At 41.2% G+C, this 17,056-nt stretch overlaps 1 protein-coding gene across 1 annotated transcript in view; it reads right to left on the minus strand.

The window, feature by feature from the left end:
- Adam7 (ADAM metallopeptidase domain 7) overlaps positions 1–16,650 on the minus strand; it is a 63,643-nt gene extending 46,993 nt beyond the window's left edge. Inside the window, exon 1 of the mRNA XM_077792464.1 lies at positions 16,400–16,650. Coding sequence (XP_077648590.1) covers positions 16,400–16,650 — 251 coding nt within the window. The remainder of the gene's footprint in view (positions 1–16,399) is intronic.
- Between the last annotated feature and the right edge of the window lie 406 nt (positions 16,651–17,056).

A 17,056-nucleotide genomic window follows, 5' to 3' on the forward strand; every position in this document is an offset into this window, starting at 1 on the left:
AGCCCTATTTTATATTTTATTTACACACAGAGTCTCATTGAGTTGCTTAGCCCCTCACTTTTGCGGAGGCTGGCTTCAGCTCATGATCCTTCTGCCTCAGCCTGCCAAGCTGCTGGGTTTACAGGTTTGCACCACTGCGCCCAACTTGAGGCTCTTTTCTTATATCCAACTCCTGCTGCTACATTTCAGGATGGCATCTACCTTTATTATGATCTGAATGAGTGGCTTAATGTCTCTAGTGGTTTCATTGTGTCTATATCCAGTGGGCATTTTAGTTCCTCATCTTACTTGTCCTTTTACTACCCTTTATATAAAAATATTATGTTTAGCTCCTTTGACATAACAGACTTCTTACCTTTTTCCTAGTTTTCCGGCAACTGGTAAACATACCCATTCTATCTAGCCTTTAAGTTTGGAGTTCCTCCAGGTATTATCCTATACCCTCTTTTCCTCTAATTATGCTCATTCCCAAACCATCTCGTGTTCAGATATGGTTTGGTTATCTTTCTGCTCTATGCCTCAGATTTTATGTTTCTAGCCATCTAAACAACAAACTTTTACAGCCAACTTTCTATTCAACTTTCTTATTTGGGAGACACAAGCTCCACATGAGCAGGACTTAAAGTTCTACCCCCCACCCCCACCACTGAATCTCTGTCTCAGCTACTGATCCCCCTCCATTTAGCATGACAACTCTCAAAGTCATTACCATCTTTGTATCTCTCACAATCCTTCCATCACTAAGGCTGTTTATTTGACCTACAAAAAAAATCCCATCTCCTTCTCTCTATCTTTTCTGTCTTTGTCCTAGTCTAAGACAAAGTCTAGCAAGTGAGATCTTCTCAAAGGACCAACTTGATTATGTCAAATCCCTGTTAAAAAATGCTTCAGTAATTTTTCATTGATGCTAGCAGAAAGACCCAGTAGACTTTAAAGTTCCCAAAGCTGTATTGTATGTCACTAAGTTTGTGGTTTCAGGCAAGAAGTGAAATATTTCTATACTTCTGTTCTCTCCTTTATAAAATGGGCATAATAATATTTATCTCATGGGGCTGACATGAGAAGTAAATTAATCTGTGCGACAAACAATCTTCTATTTCCTGGTTCATTCACTGTCCACTCTTTCAGTTGGCTATTTTACACTCTTTCTTCTGTCCTCAAATCTCTCAATCTTCTCTTCTTTGCTCTTATCTAGTTGCCTTGCTCGTTCACTGAGAAACAAGCCATCAGAAGAGCTCTCACTTTCTCCATTACCACTGCTACCTTGCTGTCAATCAATACCTGTGCCCTGATGGTCTGTCTGTGTGCTTCCTGTTTTCTATGGATGTGCCATCCCTTATTTGAAAGTTTATGCACCACTTAAGTATTCACTTCTATTCCTTCCTCCAGCCCCAAATCAATGGTTATTTCCTGACTCATCTGTATTTCAATTAATATATGCATACATCACTGTGAACATTTTTCTATCCTTTAATAAAATTATTTATTTATTTTTAATGTCACTCTCCCTTTTACCCAGCTACTATCCATTCTTGGCTTCTTTTAACAATTATTAAACTTCTCAATGAATGAGCCCACAGTTGGTCTCCAGTCCCTGTCAGTTTATCTTACTCAACAAATCAGATCTTGTGGGTGTTACCAGTGATTTGAGCCATGCAAAATTTGGTGGTCCATTCTCAATACTCACTCACTTTACCTTTTAGCAGGATTTGATAGAACTGATATTTGTATCTTTTTTTGTTTGTGTTTGAGGTTCTGGGGTTTGAGGCAAGTGCTCTGCCATTGAACTGTGTATCCAGCCCTTTATTTTACTTTACTTTACTTTATTTTATTTTATATCTCACTGATTCTCCTTGGCTGGCCTGGAATTTGTGATTCTCCTACCTCAGCCTCCTAATTAGCTGAGATTACAGGTGAGCACCACGTCTCCTAGCCCATTTCCATCTTTTGGAAAGAGCTTAGCTCCTTGTAAGCAGTGCATCTCTTCCATGCTATTTCCTGCCTCGTCTTAGTCTTCTTTCTTTGACTCGCCTCCTCAGGACAGTGTCTAAATGCTCCAGATTCCCAGGGCTCAAGTCTTGAAACTTTTCTCTCTCACCAAAGGAGGTGGTTCTCTTGCCATCTTTTGGCTTTAGACATTCCTGTATAAAATGATGACCTCCAAATTCTCCATCTAACCTGGTCTCTGAATTTCAGACTCAGAACCTCTCCACTTGAAGGTCTAGTCGAGATCTCAAACACAAGCACAAAGTCTGAATCCTGCTCTCATCCTCCAAACCTGGTATTTTCACAGACTTTCCTATCTGGGATATTGCAACTCCATACTTGGTTATTCAGGAATCATCCTTGATCCCTTCTTTTCCTGACAGTTGGCTGCACCCTCGTCAGCAAATCTAGTTGCTTCTATCCTGAAATGACATCAAGGTTCTCACCACCTCCCACACTTAACTTCTACTGTGCTGATCCAAGACACCATCATCTCTACCCTAGTTTATTGAAATCACCTCTTCACTTATCTCACAGTTTTACTCTTGGTCCCTCGCCATGTGTTCTCTGTGCCTCTTCCAGATGCACCACTTATGTGATTCTTCTGACCCTTTCAATGGCTTCCCCTCTCAGAGTGCTAGCCACGGTCCTGTCATAGCCTCCAGGACCTACATGGTTTATCTTGATGTTCTCTGGCTTCACATCTTACCATCCCCCTCCCTCTCCACTCAGAGCCAGTTACTGTGTGCCCATGCGTATTTATGGAGCATGCCAGGCACATTCCGCTTCAAGGGTCTTGGCTTGCTGTACCTTCTGCCAGGGACACTCTCCTTGAAGATAGTCACGTGCTTGCTTCCTCTCTCCTTTCAGGTCTCTGCGCAAACATCATCTCATAACTGAGGTCTACTCCAAGCACATTGTGCCAAATAGACCTTTCCATGTCCGTGCTGGCACTGCAGGGCCCTTGGTTGATTGGCGTTAGTCACCATCAGAAATGTACTTATTTTTTTATTTACTTTTGATTTTTTGTATTATTTTATTGCTTTTCCCACATTTTTATTGGTGCCCTATAGTTGCACATACTGATGGCACTTACTGTTAGATACTCAGGCATGCGCACAGTACCACTCCCCAGCACTTTCCGCCTTCCTCCCCAAACCCCTCCACTCCTTAAAATATAAGGAGTGTCTGGGAGGACAATATGGTGTCTGTTCTGTGTTTTGTTTACCACCATATCATCAGTGCCTGGAACAACAGGTTGCCAACAGATTTTTATTCAGTAAAGACATTAATACATTTTCAAACTTGGAAAGATATCTGGTATGGAGAAAGCACTTCATCAAAATAAACTATTATTATTATAATTATGAGGGAAATTATAAAGTAGATAAAAATAGCCACTCAGAGCCCCTTCACCTGGGTTCAATTCCCAGCACTTAACCTTCCTACCTCTAGATTTTAGACAATATCCGATTTTTCTGCACCTAAGATTTTTTTTCTTCCCAAAATGAGGAAAACAATAGTATCTAATTTGTAGCGGTTGTAAAGAATAAATGAAGTAATTCATGTGCATCACTTAAAAGCAATGTCTCCTGCATATTAAAAGTCGATGAATGTTGAATATTTTAAGGAGTATTTAAATATGAATCTTCAGTGTGGGTACTTTCATGTTTTCAACTGTTATTATTCTTTTTTTCTCTGTCTGAGCTCCAGCCTCTCTGGATGTCTGTCTTTACTCCAAAATTCAACCCTTTCTCCCATTAAAGGGACACGGGACACATTCTGTAGTCTTTTCCTCTCCTCCTTGTGGCCAAATTCACTCCCCATCCTTCAGTTCTCAGTTCTAGGGTCACTATCTCAAGAAAGTTCTCCCTAACCCCCAAGTCTACAGCCATATTTCTTTGTGAAACAAGATACTTTTCCTTCTGAAAACTTAGGTTGGTTTGTAAACCACTGATTTGTCCAATTATTTGAGCATTTGTCTGCTCTAGAAAAGGCAAGTTCCAGGAAACCCTTGTGTTTGGGTATTGCACCACCAAGAAGCTATCAGGGTCTTGCATATAGACACTTGCTATGAATTAAGGAAAAGGATTACTAAACTAATTTGCATCATGATTATTATCTGACTATATCCCCTCTTCCCAGAAGTTTAGAATATACCAGTGAAACCACTTTAACCTAATGATCGTTTCTACCACTAGAATTTTTGACCATCTATCAGCTCAGTTGATGGCCCTTCACTAAACAAACCTCCTTAGAAACTAGCAACTTCATGCACAGTGACAGTTGAACATTTTAAGTTGTATGATGAGAAATACATTTGGGTTCTCCCTTATTACACTCAAATCGTGGAAAACAGAATAAATCAATTTTTAGAATACTAGCCATGGCATCTTAATTATTCATAGTTCATGTTAACCAATATGGCTTTCAGCCATTTGTCTGACATCATTGAGCAAGTTATGGTCAACTCTTTAGCGAATCATAACTTTAACAGAATTCACAAAAAGTTCTGCAACTTATTTGAGCCACATAATAAGTGAGAATCAGAAAAGTTCTGCCTTGCTCCATATTCTTTTAAGTTACATATCAGGACATCTCTTTATTGATGGAGGCAGAGAATTCTTCTTTCTCACAATCGCTGCATGATCAATCTTTTGAAAAAACATTATCCCTCCATTCTGAACTCCACTGGGTCATTGGCCTGGGATGGTAGAAAACATTTTATAAAAGTCTATAATTTATTCTCATTCTCAGGTCCCTGCTTTCTGTATTTAAATTAATGGGCTCACTAAAGCATACAAAGCTTTTTAAATAAAACAATGAACCCTGAAACAGATTTCCATATCAAAGGAACTCCCTGGAGTCTAAATGTCAGACAAAAGCAGATTTCAGAGAAGATTAAGCAACTATGAGAGTGTGTTGTTCCCTTCCCATCTGCTCGGCCCCACTCCACCCCCTGCTGTGAATTAGCCAAGCAACCTCTCCCAGAAGGTGCTCAGTGGACTCCTATCCTGGTGTCCACCAGGAGGGAGACTTTGACTTGTGCAGATCCTCACTGCCATTGGTGTGAACCCTTTACAGAATCCTCAACAGCACGTGTCCGGAGGCTTCCTGCCGTGCCCAGATTCTGCCCTCTTTCTCCTTAGATCTCTCACCACCCAGATACCTCTTCAGGCCTGCCCTCCTCAGCTTTCTCTTCTCTGTTCCTCACCCCACTCCACTCTCCTAGCTGGCAACTTGAAGAGCAAGCTCTTGAAACCTTCTTTTCTTTCCTTTTTTTATTCATTCTTCTTAGTTCTATGAATAAAATAGAATAAAGTATGGCAATAGAATATGACAATAGAATAAAGTATGGCATAATTATAAAAGTCCCCAGTATTTCCCCTTCCCCTCCCTTCCTCCCACCCCCTGTTCCCCTTCTCTCTACTCTACTGATCTTTCTGTTACTTACTTATGGTTACTTTTTAAAAATTAGTGTCTTGGGGCTGTACATGATGTTGAGATTCACTGTGGTATATTCACATATGTACACAGGTCAGAGTCATTCCACTGTCTTTCCCTATCCCATTCCTCCTCTCTTCCTTTTCTTCCCCTTTGTCGACTCATCTAATCTTACTTTTATCCTTTTTTTTTTTTTAAATCAGCACCCTTATTTTGGATTAGCTTCTGCAAATCAGAGAAAACATTCAACCTTTGACTTTTGAGAATTGACTTATTTCACTTAGCTTGATAGTCTCCAGATCCATCCATTTACCAGCAAATGCCAGATATGTGGATATCTTGGCTTATCTTAGGTGATCACCATCTGGGCTTTTCCGAGAACTGTTTCCACAGAGCTTTTCTGTAGTATTTTCCTGACTTTAGGACTACAATAGGTCAGAGATTAAGTTTCAGAGTCAAATGAGGTCCCAAGTAGAATGAGATTGCTTAGGTCTTTCAGTTCTATAGTGAAAACTACAAGCACTGTTGAAAGAAGTTAAAGAGAAGTTTTTTTAGAAGTAGAAAGACCTCCCGTATTTATGTTAGGAAGAATCAATCAGGAGAAAAGGTCCACAGTGCGTTCCCTATCAAAACACCCAAGATAGTGTTCACAGACTAGAATAAGTAATTCAAAAATTCATATGGAAACAAAAAAATAGCCAAAGCAATCATAAAAAAATAAAATAAAATAAAGCAGGAGGCATTGCACTACCTGACTTCAAAACATACCAGAAAGCTACAGCAGTGTTAACATCCCACATTGGCATAAGATAGGTGGACCATTTTATGTAGGTGGAGCAAGGCAACAGAACAGAAAGCCGGGAAGTGAGCGCCTGTACCTCTGTGCAGATGCACATCTGTATGTAGAGAATGAAACTAGACCCTCTCACCAGACAAAAAAAAAATCAACTCAAAAAAAAAAAAAAAAAAGACATAACTTATAGGACCTGAAACTACTAGAAGAAAATGGGGAATATTCCAGACTATTTAGGTCTTTTTATATAAGACCCTAAAACAGAAGCAAAGAGAGACTAATGGGATGATGTCAATCTAAAAACTCTGCACAGCGAAGGAAATAATCACCAGAGTAGAGAGAGAAGCTACAGAATGGAGGAAGTGTTTGTCAACTGCACATCTAACATGGGGTTAAAAATTAGATATTTCTGTCTGACTTTAAAGAAATATTCTACAGTAGTTCAAAGCCACATTAGTTGAGGTCAACCTGTAATTCTCTTGGTAGGTTCAGAAGTCAATCGCAGCCTACTAATTACATTTTAAGTGCACTGAAAAGAACACCACATTCAAAACCAGGAACTCTGTGTTCTCCTGTAAGTAATTCAGCTTCCTTCGGCAAGTTACTGATTTCTTTGGGCCCCGATGATGCCTTATTTATAAGTTGAGATTGTTGTCATGTTTGATGTCTAAAGTCTTTTTTAATATTAAGGTGTTCGGTTCCATGTTTTTACTTCCTCCCCACCTCCTTTTCTTAGAGTTCCTCTATTATAAGCAAAAACTTTCACTTGAAAAAAATAAAAGATAAAATATGATTATGAAAAATCAAGGGCATTTTATCACTATCACAGTTTCCATTTTGCAAATGGAATATCATGAATTTATTAATTAGCCTGCACAGTAAATCTCCTGTAATAAATGCAACAAGAAGTTTTTTTAAAAAAACCGAGTCAGGCTGTTACGTGAAGGGAGGATCTTATTCCTGGGGAGTGGCAGACCCAGCATTAGCAGGGGGTACAATTTCACCCTTAAATCCCAGTAATCGCATTCCTTAGCTAAGGACATTAAACGAGTTAGTATTTCTAGAGTTTCGGTGGCCTCATTGTAAAGTGGGAACAATAGTGATTTCTACACAGGATCAGTATGTAAATTAAGTAAGATAATGAACAAAAAAGAATTCATAGCATATGTACGGCAATCAATTTCGTCAGAGAGTGGATGTTATTTCTCACTTTCAAGTTCATTCGGTTTCACTACAGCTTTGAGGAAGGAGTCCCCTGGCTTCTGGGAGAGCAAAGTGGCTTACACAGTGGAGACTGAAGTCCTCGTGGTGACAGCACGTGAGATGCAGTCTGATCTGATATCCCCTGCGTGGATGAGCAGGCCCCAGGAGAAGGCGTTCACATTTCCCTAAGTCCCACCTTCCTGCAGAACAGCGTCCCATCCTCCCCTCACCCCTGCGCCCTCCCACTCCCCTCCTGGTATCTAGTATCAGTGATGAACTCCTCCTTCTGATCCACTGAAGAAACAGACCATCAGAAGGGCAAGCTCCCGACTGTGTCTGCCACCTTCCTGTGCCCAGATCCTCTGACTGCTTCAGTGACCGTGGCTGAGGGGCCATGCTCTCAGGGAGCAGCAACATCTCTACCACAACACGAGGCCCCAGCCTCTCCCCTCCTCAAGGACCTCACAGCAGCAGGCAGGGTCCCTCCTTCATCTTCCCTCCCCTCCGTCCTAGAGAATGTCCACAGGCGAGGAATCCAGGTCTAACTTCCTTCATCTACAAACATGTCGTGTTAACTCTCTGAAGTTCAAATCCCGCTCCAGCAACCTCAGTGGTTTTCAAAATGTTCTCCAAGAGTTAACACGGACCACCATCCCTGTCCTTCTCATCATTCTCTCTAAGCCACCCCTTCAGGGTGACAACACATGGCTCATATATTCGTGGTGATGCTGGTGTATAAAAGCCTACTGCACTGCCACTCCCATCAAAGTGTAGCCATATAATTAATGTACAGTATTAATGCTTGATAATGATAATAGGAGGCTATTCCACTCTCACATTTACTCTGTAGTGACGGCAAGGAGCTATTTCTGCGTTCCTTGAACTTGGCAAGTCATATATTTGTATCATTATTTTAGAGCGTGCTAGAATAATGATACAGAGTCTTCTGTGACCCTGTACACTGAGTCACTCCAGCAGCAACCTCACCCACCTCTGGTTTATGGAAGGTCACCCTACGATGTTTGCACCCTGACCAAGTCACCCAGGATGCCTTCCTTGGGTTCCCCATTGCGGAGGGATGATCCATCTACAGGTATTGGAATGCTATGCAGAGATTTTTGTCTACTATCAAGTCATCATCTCCAATGCCCAGAACCATCCCTCACACATGGGTAGACTCTCAGTAGCGACTTGTAGTGAAAGTTATTCATGGAACCATATTGTCCTTTTAGTTTATATTTTATTTTCAAGAACCCGAGTCTCATAAACGAGTTTCTGAGACTCTAGACTCCTCTGACTTCCTGGGGAGGATTTCCTAGCAGCATGTTGAGACCAACTTAAGACATGTCCAGTTGCGATCTGCAAACTATTTTATAGCCATCCACGGAAAGGGAGAAGGGACCTTACCATTAGTCAAATGACCTTTTGGTGATCAGCCCAGTTCTTGGCACCCTTGACCCCTTGATGGTCACACTGGGTGGGTTCTCCCACACAACTCGCCTTTCATCTGCCTACGGTTTCAGCTGAAGCAACGTTTTCAAAGCTGACTGAGCGGAACTCAGAAAGCCCTCGTTATTCCGTGGTGGCTTTGGGGTAGTCTCGCTCCATGCCCTTCTCCTTCAGCTTGACGATATGGTCAGTCCCTCTCTAGAACGCAGAGCTCCATGGTCTGGCCCCATGGTCTTCATGACACCAGTCTCTCTTCCCCGAGTGCTAACACTGTGCCCGCCTGTGCCCAGCAGTCGGTAGCCAGTGTGTGGTGAGCAGCTTGGAGGGAGGGTCCCCTCTTCTCTTTACCTCTTGGTGTGGACTAGTCGCAGTCAGGTCTGGGTGTTAAGTTTAATTGTTGGCTTAGATCTTAAAGTCATATCTGTAAAGTCACATTGTCTCTGCCTATGACTGTTCCAAAGTATTTGCAAGTGATTAGTAAAATTAGGAATTATTAGGAAAACTTTGAAAACTTTATCTTTGGAAATATGTGCAAGCTTCTGGAAGACAGAATCTGTGGCTCCTATCCGTCTGTCCTGTGCAGGGTCTAACACCACCAGTCCAAGCATGCTATACTCACAGATACAGACTCAAATGGGAGTTCAATAATTTGATTATTTTATCTTAACTTTATCACTCTCGCTTGTTACTGTGACTGAAAGTGTTCACGGCAACCTTCATTTTTCTGGTAAAATTTGGACCACTCCTGGTCTCCATAGTGTAAACCCAAGACTGCTTAAAAGCCCCAGAGTTCCCTGGTTATTTGTGGACTATCAAATGCTGGGAGCCAGGGTCATATTAAAATCTGAGATGGCTGGGACATCCATCATGTTTTTCATCTGAAAGTAGAAAAGAAAGCAAGGGCATCTCTGTGATCTGCCCATTCAGGGCCTGCAGATCGCACTCACCCACAAGTGTACCTTCCGGCACAGTTGGATCTCTGTGTGCCTGGAGTGGCAGCACTTCACTGCTCAAGGGTCAGAGGCCAAGGAGGCCCTCAAGCCTGTGCCAGGAACTCCCCACTGCTAACTTTGACACCAGGGAGAGTTTCGGAGGGTACTTGGGCACCCAGAGATTCCCTAGGTCAGAATGCACACATTGGATTCAGGTTTGAATTAACCCCTCCAGCCAGGATGAAAGAAAACTGATACTCGGAGCTTTGGCTTCTATAAGGCACTTAGTCATTCAGTTTTAACAATCAGTGTTATGGCTATTATTGAGACATTTTAGAAATAAAAACCCGAGACTCAAGAGGGAAATTTAAAGACAATCAGCAAATGGTGGAGCTTCATGCAAGCTCAGGTCTCTTAGAGAATATGTTTATAAGGTTCTACTATTCCATCCTCTCATTGCTGAGTAGCACAGAAAATACCTTTGTCATCAGGCTTTAGTTTCCAGGGTATACAAAGAACTCAGAAAACTTAACACCAAAACAAACAAACAAACACCAACAAAAAGCAAAAAAAAAAAAAAAAAAAAAAAAAAAAACAAATAATTGAATAAATAAATGGGCAAAGGAACTGAACAGACCCTTCTCAAAAGAAGAAATACAAAGGTAGAAAGATATATGAAAAAAGGTTCAACATCTCCAGCAATCAGAGAAATGCAAATTACAACTACATTGAGATTTCATCTCACTCCAGTCAGATTGGCAATTATCAAGACGATGAGTAACAATAAATGTTGGTGAGGGTGTAGGGAAAAGGGTACACTCAATACATTGCTGTTGCAACTGCAAATTAGTGCAACCACTCTGGAAAGCAGTGTGGAAAGTCCTCAAAAGACTAGGAATTAAATCACCATTTGACCTAGTTATCCTACTCCTCAATATATATCCAAAGGACTTAAAATCAGCATACTACAGTGATGCAGCCACATTAATGTTTATAGCAGCTCAATTCACAATAGCTAAGCTATGGAGCTAACCTCAGTGCCCTTCAACAGATGAATAGATACAGAAAATGTGGTATATATACACATTGGAATATTACTCCACCATAAAGAAGAATGAATTTGTGGCATTTGCCAGTAAATGGATGGAAATGGAGATTATCAAGCTAAGTGAAATAAGCCAGTCCTCTCAAACCAAAGGCTGGATGTTCTTCCTGATGTGGGGACTGTAATACACAATAAGGAGGATGGGGTGGGGAAGAATAGAAGTTCATTGGATTAGACAAGGAGGAACGAAGGGAAGGAGGGTTGGGAATAGAAAATACAGTAGAGTGAATTGGACATCATTTCCTATGTTCATATAGGAATACATGACCAGAGTAACTCCACATCATGTACAGCCCCAAGAACGGGAAGTTACACTCCATGTATGTATAATATGTGAAAATACATTCTACTGTCATGTATAACTAAAAAGAACAAATAAAAGAGATTCTCAAACTTATGTTGAAAAAATTAATGCTAGGCAGGTTAAACTCCAAGGAAATAAGCATCAGACTGAAACGGACAGCCGTGTAGTGCTTTGCTTCAGGATCCCCTTCTAGAGCAGACCTTCTATAATTACACGCCCGCATCTGGAACTGGCTATTTTATTACATGGAAGCCATGGCAGAGAAGGGCAGGAATCATTTTCCCAAGAGTATATTTCTGTCTTGAATTATTATTTTTTGTCCCTCGAAGGTTCTTATGTTACATTTTAGTTAAGAAGAACTGAAAGGAGAATTTGGAGAGCAGAAGGAGTAGAGACCTCTCAAAGAGCTCTGTAACAGCACTGCACACACACCCATGGGGAGGGGCGGGCGAACACACACACACACACACACACACACACACACACACACACACGGGCCAATGAAAAGAGCAAGGAAAAGAAAAATGGCCCTATGGAAAAATCAAGAAAATCTAGACATCACCTCTGAGATCCGACAAAATGAACACAACCCCTATTAGTGACCTTTACTAACATCGTCTTTCGCTGACTGAGCGCTTACTGTAGCCCGCACACACAGCTAAATGTTAAATCCTCCAAAGCTTCCAAAAGATGACTGTGCTTCCTCCTGCGCTCGTGAACCTGGGTCCTCCTCTGTGCAGTGGGTTTGGTGTTGCTGGGGTTTCTCAGACCAGCAAACCAATAGCTTTGCAGTACCACCCAGGTCCTAAGTAAGCATAAGGGTTCCATCTCAATCTCTCCTGCAAGGTCCGGGTTTGGTCAGAAGACCACATCGACCTCTTGCAAAGGTACATAATCTTTTTGTTAAACCCAAACACATTTCTCCTTTGGAAACTTCTGATTCAGACCAGTTAGAAATGTCATTTGAGTAACTGGAAAAACAGAAAGGTGATGGGAGCATATATATCTAAAGAAACACAAACCTCATCAGCACCAGGATCGATGTGTGTCCGTTTTTCTAAAATTAGCTCCAAATCCATTAAGGTTGTTAGGTAGTGAAAGTTTTTTCCTAGCTCTAAAATGTTCTGTTCCTAATAATAATAAATCTGACTTCAACCACGCGCTCTGTAAGAAGCACTCTCAAAGAGTAGAATTACTGAAAGAGCGTTTTTCAGTAAACCCAGTGAAGCTCTCTCTAATCTACAGACAGAATATTTGGGTCCTCTGTTTCTATGAAGCTTATTTTAACTTCCCAAGTGGATGCAAAACCAAAACAAAACCAACAAACAATGTAGTCACTTTTTTCCTTTGGAGTAAGAATGGTGGATTTGCTTTACACCTTTGTTTCCTGTGTGTACATCCACAGGTCTATATGCAGATACATTTGATCCTAGAGAGTCAGTTAACTCAGAAACTAGTGGATTTCTGGGATGTACTCCAAAAGAGAATTTCAAGGACTTTACCAGCAGTATTTAGATCTACTTTTCTCGTTAGTATTGATTTCATGGGTTTGCTGTTAGATTTCTGTGGGATGCATAAAAATTATTTTCAAATTTCTGAAGATTTAGAACTTTCTGAATAAAATTTAAACATATTACATACCCTGGACTGAGAGCAAGGCTTGGAGGTGATTTACAATAAGGTGGTGGTTGGGGGAATCCAGAGGAGTGTGCCTAACTGTAGGTAGGAGTCCCAGGACCTTGGAGACTTAACCCAGCCTAGCAAAGCTGGAGACTTCGGTGAGTGTATTTTTACATCCCAAAAGATTAGAGTGAAAATCCAGGGTCTTTTTCATTCTGTCTGAGAGGAGCAAAGGCTGTTCCTCCTTCTTCTGTTAAAAGTAAAAGAAGCACTGGGCCTTCTCCTAGATGCAAGCAAAGAAAACCCAGATCTCCCCATCCCTGCTTAGGGAGTGTCTGGCCCTCTCAAAGGGGGTCTTCCCATCTGGCTGTCAGTGTGTCATCCCAGGGTAAGAGCTGCCACAAGGGGGCAGTGTTGTCATTATGAAAATACTGGTAACTAACCTCACTCTCATCCAGGACACCTCTTATGCATATTAGGAGTAAAAGTAATAATAATGAATATTAAAAACCCAAGGTTCACTTTTCTTCTTCTTTCATATTTATGCTTTATTCTTGCACATCACGTGCCATTGTGAGTTATCTTTTTTTAAAAAAATGTTTATTCTTAAGTTTTAGGTGGACACAATATCTTTATTTTACATTTATGTGGTGGTGAGGATCGAACCAGTGCCTCGTGCATGCTAGGGGAGCGCTCTACCACTGAGCCCCAGCCCCAGCCCCTGTGAGTTATCTTAAACTTAAAAAAAAACTATGTACAAATAAGTAGGTTCGTGTAGATAAGATAATAAGTTGGAAGAAGAGATGAAATAGACATAAAAAGACAAAGACAGAAAGAGATCCATAAGTTAAGCAGCGAGCTCTGATATTTATTTGTACTAGTTCTACACTGAGGGATTTTGTTGAAGGTTATATATAGGATAAATGAAGGTAATTTAAATTTGCAAGTGATAAGTTAAATATTTGACTATACTAACTGCAGATCTCATTAATCTTTTCAGATTAAATGCATAAAAATTTTCCAAATATTCATAGAATTAAAATGTTTCCAAGAAGAATCATTGAGGCCATACATTAACAAACTTTTTAGTATAACCAAATATTCTCACGTAAATGAGAATTATAATTTTAATTCATTACTCCAGTTTTTATTCATTTATGGGATTTAAAATGAAAAACATAAAACAATTATTAGTCTCTGGTAATGGGTTTATTCTGTATAATGATCTAATTACTTGTGTTATCAATTATATACCATGAGAGGAAGGAAGAAATATAAAGTTGATATTAATTTAAATTAGACTGTTATAGCTTTAGAATATTATACATGTAATCTCCAGGGAAAAACAAAAGAAAATTACTGTGGATTATATACACAAGGAATCAAAACATTTTACTACAAAAGAAAAATCAATTTAACCCAAACACAGGCAGTAAGGGAGGCAATTAAGAATAAAATCTATTAGACAAAACAGATTCCAAAATGACAACAGTGAGTCCGTCATTATTTTGGTATAAATGGGATAAATTCCTCAATCATAGATAGATAAATAACAAAACAAAACCCAAAACAGGGTCCAACTGTATGACTTCCACAGGAAACTTCCTTTACACACACAAGCAACAACAGTGGAAGGGTCCACCCAGCAGGATAATATGACGCCTGTAAACATCATGCGCCAGAGCCCGTAAATACAGGAAGCATAATGGAAGTGGATAGCTTGACAGTAATAGCAGGAGACTTCTGTACCCCACTTTCCATGACGAGGGACCAACAGGAAACCCAGGGCCTGAACATCACCGCAGACCAACTGGATCTAACATGCATATACAGAAAACTCCACCCAATTACTCCATCCAACACTCTATAAGGGTTTTTCTCAAGTGCACACAGAACATTATTCAAGATAAACCACATGTTTATCCTGAAAACAAATCTTACACACACACAAAAAAAAACCCAAAACTGAAACCATACCAAGTATCTTCCCATGTCACAATATAATGAAACTAGAAAAATGATAGCAAAAAGTAAACTGGAAACCCCACAATTGTATGGCTGTTAAGCCCCACCCTCTAAAACAACCAATGCAAAGGCAATCAGAAAATGTACTGAGACCAATGCAAAGGAAAACCCATACCCAAACTCATGGGAGACAGAGACAGACAAGAGGGAAATTTATCATGGTAAATACATTAAAAAAGGAAGAAAGATCCAAAACGTAACTAACTAGAAAGAGAAGAATAACTAATTTGCAAGCTAGCAGACCCAGGAGTGTTGTGGGACCCTGGTGTCTTTGTCTTCTTTACGAGAAGTGGATAGTTTTCCTTTCCACGTGTTCCTGCCATGGTGTGCCACCACAGGTCCAAAGCCATCAGGCCAATCAGTCATGGACTGGAACCTCCAAAACCATGAGCCAAAGCCAACGTTTTCTTCTTACAAGTGATCACCTCATTTATTTGTTATAGTAACAGAAACTGACTAATGCCACGAGTTTGAAGAAACTACTTATTCAGCAATAGTAACTGCAGCAGTGTATGAATCTCTTCAACATTTTGTGAGTGAAAGATGCTGGACACAAAGCACATATTGCATGATTTCCTTTGTTCTTCTAGAAAAGACAAACTTAATTTATGGTAATGGAAAACGGGTCAGTGATGCATGGGTCCTGGGTGAGACCGAGGCTGAATGGGTAGAGACACGGAGATGCAATGGGGAATGGAGATGTTCCGTGGGTTGGTTGGGAGAGTGGTTACGTTTTGTCAAAGTTTATTGAACTACACTTTCAGGTAATAGCATAAATTATAACTCAGTCAAGTTGCTTAAAACTACGTGTGTGTGTGTGTGTGTGTGTGTGTGTGTATGTGTGTGTGCGCCTGTTACAGAGGGAGCCAGAAACTAGGGGAGAATGCTATGGTCCAGTCCAAAGGTTGGGTGGATGAATGCAAGTGTTTGTCCATCTAGTGGTCACAAAATGGCTTATTACTGTATCCTCGGTAAAATCAGGGACAGGAGGTAAAGAGAGGCCTGGGGCTGTTTACAGTGTTCTAGCACAAAACACCACCTGGGTAAAACCGGACTTGTAATAACCAGGGCAAATTTTACTGTGATCTTCTCATCTTTCCCTAGAAGTTTCCGTGGTCTGGCAATTCTTCTGCCTTTTCCTCAAGAACCTGCTTCCTGACAGGAGGGAAAGTTCTTTACTTCTGACAGCAGGTGTCACAATTGCCTAATAAATGAGAAGGATGCTGCATGCTAATACAAAAGAGAAAGGCACTGGTCACCTCCTAATAGGGCTGGAAAACACACTTTGTTGGTGCCACTAACATGTTAGTGTCCCCAGGGTCCTGAGGGCGTTGCTGCAGCTCACAGGTAACATGCTGGTGACTTCAGCCTTGATTTAGCCATCGCTGAAGGAAAAAAGGGACACTACCAGCCTCATAAAGTGTGTGTGTGTGTGTGTGTGCGCGCGCGCGCGCGCACATGTGTGTAAAATACACTACAAGCTGTATCCCAAATTAAAATGGGAAGGAGTGTTTCATGGAAGAAATAAGACAACTGACCTTCTGCTGTTTGAGAGGTTCTCTGGGAGTCCCACAGCCCCTGCCTCTGCTTCCTGGCTGGCCAGCAGTCCTGTGCCCACTTCTGCCTTCCTCCAACAGAGGCTCCCCTGCCCAGTGCCGATGCCCCGGCTGGTGGATGCTGGGGACAGGGGTGGAGCATTGGGAGGCAGCAGGGCCTGCAGTGGTGGATGGTACTGGGCACTGAGCGACTCGCTGATTGGACAGGTGGCACTGTTCCCTTCAACTTGCATTTCGGGGTGGTTAGGAGGAAAAGAAGGATTTCTCTCTGCTCTCTATTCTCAGTGCTGATTGGCTTGCTACCTGGCCCATAGTGGGAACTCAATTAATGCAGGGAAAACAAGCCAGCTACCCACCTCTGGATGATGATCAACATCCAACAGGTCAGGAGGATCTTCACCTGCCAGTAGTCCACAGAAGGATCCCTCTTCCTGTCCCTTTAGGATAAATCCTGTTTGCATGGGTTCTTTTTCTTTTACGACAGGAAATTAGCACTCCAGGTTGCATAGGGGAGCTCTCATACTCAATCCCGAGCCCTCCATTTAGTTAAGGTTAGGAAGTCTTTCTATTTGTGAGTGTTCTTTTGCAGGACAGCAGCTGCATATCTTAAAAGATGTTTTAAGATGTATATCTTAAAAG

This window comes from Urocitellus parryii, chromosome 14 (assembly GCF_045843805.1).
Source record: "Urocitellus parryii isolate mUroPar1 chromosome 14, mUroPar1.hap1, whole genome shotgun sequence".
NCBI classification, from domain to species: domain Eukaryota; kingdom Metazoa; phylum Chordata; class Mammalia; order Rodentia; family Sciuridae; genus Urocitellus; species Urocitellus parryii.